This window comes from Callorhinus ursinus, unplaced genomic scaffold (genome assembly GCF_003265705.2).
Source record: "Callorhinus ursinus isolate GAN/ISIS: 27379988/994484 unplaced genomic scaffold, GSC_fseal_2.0 scaffold95, whole genome shotgun sequence".
Taxonomy (NCBI): domain Eukaryota; kingdom Metazoa; phylum Chordata; class Mammalia; order Carnivora; family Otariidae; genus Callorhinus; species Callorhinus ursinus.
In genome coordinates, this window is record NW_027397157.1 from 391,257 (window position 1) to 397,256 (window position 6,000).

Here is a 6,000-nt window from a genome sequence, read left to right on the forward strand (position 1 = left end):
TGTTACCACTTCCAGGCAAGAATATTTTAGTGGTGGCCTTCTAGAGATAACGATACAAAGGGTTGGTTTAAAGTTGAAAATTAAAAGAAGAAAACTTGAGAGCTAACAGGGACTTTCAGTACTCACACTGTATCTCCATCCGACAGACTTTTGATATTTATTCACTCTCACTCTCCTTCCTATTTCAGGTAAAGGGGTCTGCAAAACCAAGAACAAAATGTTATTAGACCCACTGGTACACTCTGAAAATGATTTATTTTTAAGTATTTTGTGTTCTTTTGGCACTCAATGGAAGAGTAACATAATATTCTTTCTCTCAATTTTCACTAATAATTTTACTTAAAAAATCAGATTCGTATATATAAAGAAACTTGGCACTAAATTCATAGTAACAGATTTAACTGCCATATTAATGGGAAAATTACAATTTGATGTTTGTAAAGTGCTATTTCTCCTTACAAAACAAAGTAATTGAAACTATGGTCTAAACATGCTTTTTAAATGTTTCAAAAGTTAAAATATGTAAAATGTAGATTAAAGTTAGGTCAAAGTTCTTTCAAGTCAAAACAAAGAAATAAGTATTTTAGAAAGTCACACTCAAAAAGTACTAGGCTGATTATTTGGAAGCCATGGTTTGTAGGGCAAAATAAATCCACAAAACTTCAAAATCCCTTGAAATTCACATTGTTTTACAACAGTTTTTTTCAACATTTGACATTTACTGGTAAAATAAAAAACATAAAACTCCTTAAATAGTTACAGCAATTCACTCATTGCACAAAATGGAAAAGAACAGTTTATGGCACTGACAACAGTTCAGTGAATATGTATAGTTTTTCAATCATAACATTTGAGAATTTCTCTTTAGGGTATAGTGAAGTGAAAATTTTTGACATTTGCTTTGTTCATACTAATATTATCTTGAGAAAGTGAGGCACTCATGCCAAAGAAAGAAGACAGAAATCAGTGCTTAGCAAATTCTATGACAATATGTTATGAACCATGACACAACTTTATGAATGTTAGCAGGAACAGTGCCAATTAAACTGTCTCTCTTGCTCATCTGTCAGAAAAAGCCTGAAAAATGTGCATTTCTGACAAATTCTTTCCTTCTACCTGTCATTGAGAATCTAAAGGCCTCAATTCTCAAAAGGAAATGTTGGGACAGGGAAAAGTATATGATGGAACACTGAAGGATGAACATGGTATTAGAGGAAATCTCCTCTTTACTATCCCTAGAGATAATCAACTAGAAATAGGCAGGAATATAGATATATTCTTCACACTTGTAGAATGCCAAAGTATGTGGATCTTTCACTGTGAAACATTTCTTATGTATAAATATACTAAATCAATAATAAAGATACTATACTAATGGATAGAAATAATATTAAGTGATAAATATAAAAAATCCAGATTAACAACACATAATTATGTATAATAATTATTAAAAAACAAATATTTTCTGAGCTGTTTATCCCAAGACCATAGTCCATTAAGTGAACAGAATATGGACAAGATATATTACCTTACGAGCATTCATCACTTTAACAGCTGTAAATGCACCAGTTTTTTCATGGAGTCCCTGAAACACAGAATAGTAATAAACATTAAATACTATTCATATAATCAAGAAACAAGCATTCATGGCTGAATGGATAAAGAAAATGGGTGTAGGGGGGCAGAGCAAGATGGCAGAGGAGTAGGAGACCCGGATATCGTCTGGTCTCAGGAATTCAGCTGGATAGGGATCAAACCATTCTGAACACCTACGAACTCAACAGGAGATAGAAGAAAAGAATAGCAACAACTCTCTGAACAGAAAAGAGACCACTTTCTGGAAGGTAGGATGTGCGGAGAAGTGAATCCGAGGCGATATTCGGGAGGATAGACGGCAGGGGAGGGGGCCTCCGTTGGCGGCTTCTGGCAAGTGATAGAGCCGCGGAGCACAAAATAGGAACTTTTAGAAGTCGGCTCTGCTGAGGGACGTCAGTCCGTTGGCTAAGCGGGGGGTGGAACACTCCCCAGACAGTGTGGTCTCAGGAGCCTCGGGGTCACAGAAAGACCGAGGGTGCCTGAGTGCAGCAGAGCTCCCAGATATCAGAGTGGGGAAGCCGGCTGCAGAGACGGAGCTGAGGAGTGGGCTCTCAGCTCCGGGTTGCCATAAACCGTGATCCGGGGCACAGTCGGGCCACTGCTCCTCCAATAGGGACCCAACAAACGGCAGATCCGGGGAGAATCCCCTTCCTCCTCTGGGAGGAGCAATGCGGGGAGCACACCGCAGGGATCTCCTGAGTTTGGAGACCCCACACCAAGTCGGGTGCCAGAGATATAAACGTAGGATCACAGGCTGGTGAGCTCGGAGTGCGGCTGGAGACCGGGAAGATGGGAATGATTGACTGCTTTTCTCTGGGGGCGCACTGAGGAGTAGGGCCCCAAGTTCTCGGCTCCTCTGGGCGGAGATTGGGAGGCCGACATTTTCACTCTTGTCCTCCAAAGCTGTACCGAAAGCTAGCAGGGAACAAAAGCTCCCGAGAGCAAACCCTAGCCGATTACTTTAGCCCAGACCGACAAGGGCAGGGCAATTCTGCCTCCGGCAAAGACATTTGGGAACCACGGCAACAGGCCCCTCCCCCAGAAGATCAGCAAGAACAGCCAGCCAGCCAAGACCAAGTTTACCGATCAATGAGAATGGCAGAATTCCAGAGCTAGGGGAATACTGCAGATAGAATTCATGGCTTTTTTACCCATGATTCTTTAGTCTTTCAAAGTTAATTTTTTTAACTGTCTTTTTTTTTGAATTTTTCTTTTTCCCTTTTTCAACCAACAACTTATCAATCCTTTTTTTTAAAAAAACATTTTTATTTTTCATTTTTGGAGTCATATTCTATCCCTTCATAGTAGTTACCCTTATTTTTGGCATATATATATAAGTTGTTCTCTCTTTAAAATTTTGAGATACAGTTTCTTCTAACATATCAAAATATACCCTAAATCTCTAGTGTATGGCTTTGTTTCTAGTCTCCTGCCTGATCACATTCTCTCCTTTTTTTTCCTTTATTTTTTTAAATCGTCTTCTTTTTTCAAACAACTTATCAATTCTTTTATAAAATTTTTATACTTTTCATTTTTACAGTCATATTCCATCCCTTCATCGTATCAACCCTTATTTTTGTACATATGTAAGTTTTTCTTCCTTTAAAATTTTGGGAGGCACTTTCTTCTAACAGACCAAAATACACCAAAAACTAGTGTGCGGCACTGATCTATGCACCAGCCTGATCATATTTGATCATATTCTGTTTTTGTGTTTTATTTTGTTCTGTTTTTGTTTGTTTTTATCTTTTTTTCCATTTTCTTTTTTCTTTCTTTCCCTTTCTTTTCCCCCAGTTAAAGGCCTTTTCTGATTTCTTTACAGTATATTTTCTGGGGACGTTTTACCCTGTTAGCAATATGTTCTCACATTCATCTATTCCCCTCTGGACAAAATGACAAGATGGAAAAAAATCACCTCAACAAAAAGAACAAGAGGCAGTACGGAATGCCAGGGACCTACTCAATACAGACATTAGTATGATGTCAGACCTAGAGTTCAGAATGATGATTTTAAAGATACTAGCTGGGCTTGAATAAAGCATGGCAGTTATTAGAGAAACCCCTTTTGGAGAAATAAAAGAACTAAAATCTAACCAAGTTGAAGTCAAAAGGGCTATTAATGAGGTGCAATCAAAAATGGGGCCACTAACTGCTAGGATAAATGAGGCAAAAGAGGGGGCGCCTGGGTGGCTCAGTCATTAAGCATCTGCCTTCGGCTCAGGTCATGATCCCAGGGTCCTGGGATCGAGTCCCACATCGGGCTCCCTTCTCAGGGGGAGGCCTGCTTCTCCCTCTCCCACTCCCGCTGCATATGTTCCTGCTCTCACTATCTGTCTCTGTCAAATAAATAAATAAAATCTTAAAAAAAAAATGAGGCAGAAGAGAGAATCGGCGATATAGAAGACCAAATGATGGAAAATAAGAAGCTGAGAAAAAGAGAGATAAACAACTACTGGATCATGAGGGCAGAATTCGAGAGATAAGTGATACCATAAGATGAAACAACATTAGAATAATTCGGACCCCAGAAGAAGAAGAAAGAGAAAGAGGGGCAGAAGGTATATTGGAGCAAATTATAGCAGAGAACTTCCCTAATGTGGGGAAGGAAACAGGCATCAAAATTCAGGAGGCACAGAGAACCCCTCTCGGAATCAATAAAAATAGGTCAACAACTCGACATCAAATAGTAAAACTTACGAGTCTCAGAGACAAAGAGAAAATCCTGAAAGCAGCTCGGGAGAAGAGATCTGTAAGCTACAATGTTAGAAACATTAGATTGGAAACAGACCTATCCATAGACACGTGGAAGGTCAGAAAGGACAGGCATGATATATTCAGAGCACTACATGAGAAAAATATGCAGCCAAGAATACTATATCCAGCTAGGCTGTCATTGAAAATAGAAGGAGAGATAAAAAGCTTCCAGGACAAACCAAAACTAAAGGAATTTGCAAACACAAAACCAGCCCTACAAGAAATATTGAAAGGGGTCCTCCAAGCAAAGAGAGAGCCTAAAAGCAACATAGACCAGAAAGGAACACAGACAATATACAGTAACAGTCGCCTTGCAGGCAATACAATGGCACTAAATTCATATCTTTCAATAGTTACCCTGAATGTAAATGGGCTACATGCCCCAATCAAAAGACACAGACTATCAGATTGGATTAAAAAATGAAACCCATTATATGTTGTATGCAAAAATTCATTTTAGACCCAAAGACAACTCCAGATTGAAAGTGAAGGGGTGGAAAACAATTTACCATGCTAATGGACACCAAAAGAAAGCTGGGGTGGCAATCCTTAAATAACAAATTAGATTTTAAACCAAAGACTGTAATAAGAGACGAGGAAGGACACTATATCCTACTTAAAGGGTCTATCCAACTAGAAGATCTAACAAATATAAATATCTATGCCCCTAATATGGCAGCAGCCAATTATATAAGGCAATTAACAAAAGCAAAGAAACACATCGACAATAATACAATAATAGTGGGGGACTTTAACACACCCCTCACTGAAATGGACATATCCTCTAAGCAAAAGATCAACAAGGAAATAAAGGCTTTATGACACACTGGACCAAATGGACTTCACAGATATATTCAGAACATTCCATCCCAAAGCAGTGGAATACACATTCTTCTCTAGTGCCCATGGAACATTCTCCAGAATTGATCACATCCTAGGTCACAAATCAGGTCTCAAACAGTACCAAAAGATTCGGATCATTCCCTGCATATTTGTAAACCACAATGCTTGGAAAATCACTCACAAGAGGAAAGTTGCAAAGAACTCAAATACATGGAGGCTAAGGAGCATCTTACTAAAGAATGAATGGGTCAACGAGGAAATTAAAGAAGAATTAAAAAAATTCATGGAAACCAATGAAAATGAAAACACAACTGTTCAAAATTTAGGATACAGCAAAGGCAGTCCTGAGAGGAAAGTATATAGCAATACAAGCCTTTCTCAAAAAACAAGAAAGGTCTCAAATACACAACCTAACCGTACACCTAAAGGAGCTGGAGAAAAAACAGCAAATAAAGCCTAAACCCAGCAGAAGAAGAGAAATAATAAAGATCAGAGCAGAATTCAATGAAACAGAAACCAAAAGAACAGTAGCACAGATCAATGAAACTAGGAGATGGTTCTTTGAAAGAATTAACAAGATTGATAAACCCCTGGCCAGACTTATCAAAAAGAAAAGAGAAATGACCCAAATCAACAAAATCATGAATGAAAGAGGAGAGATCACTACCAACACCAAAGAAATACAAACAATTATAAGAACATATTATGAGAAACTCTATGCCAGGAAATTAGATAATCTGACAGAAATGGATGCATTCCTAGAGATGTATCAACTACCAAAACTGAACCAGGAAGAAATAGAAAACC

At 38.4% G+C, this 6,000-nt stretch overlaps 1 protein-coding gene across 3 annotated transcripts in view; it reads right to left on the reverse strand.

The window, feature by feature from the left end:
• The window catches only part of NRK (Nik related kinase), a 138,394-nt gene that overhangs the window by 74,394 nt on the left and 58,000 nt on the right, over nucleotides 1-6,000 (reverse strand). For all 3 annotated transcript variants that reach the window (XM_073888783.1, XM_073888782.1, XM_025865125.2), the window contains exons 3-4: nucleotides 1,529-1,585; nucleotides 127-198 (exon numbers count right to left, since the gene is read on the reverse strand). In XM_073888783.1, the coding sequence (XP_073744884.1) occupies nucleotides 127-198; nucleotides 1,529-1,585 (129 nt within the window). The remainder of the gene's footprint in view (nucleotides 1-126; nucleotides 199-1,528; nucleotides 1,586-6,000) is intronic.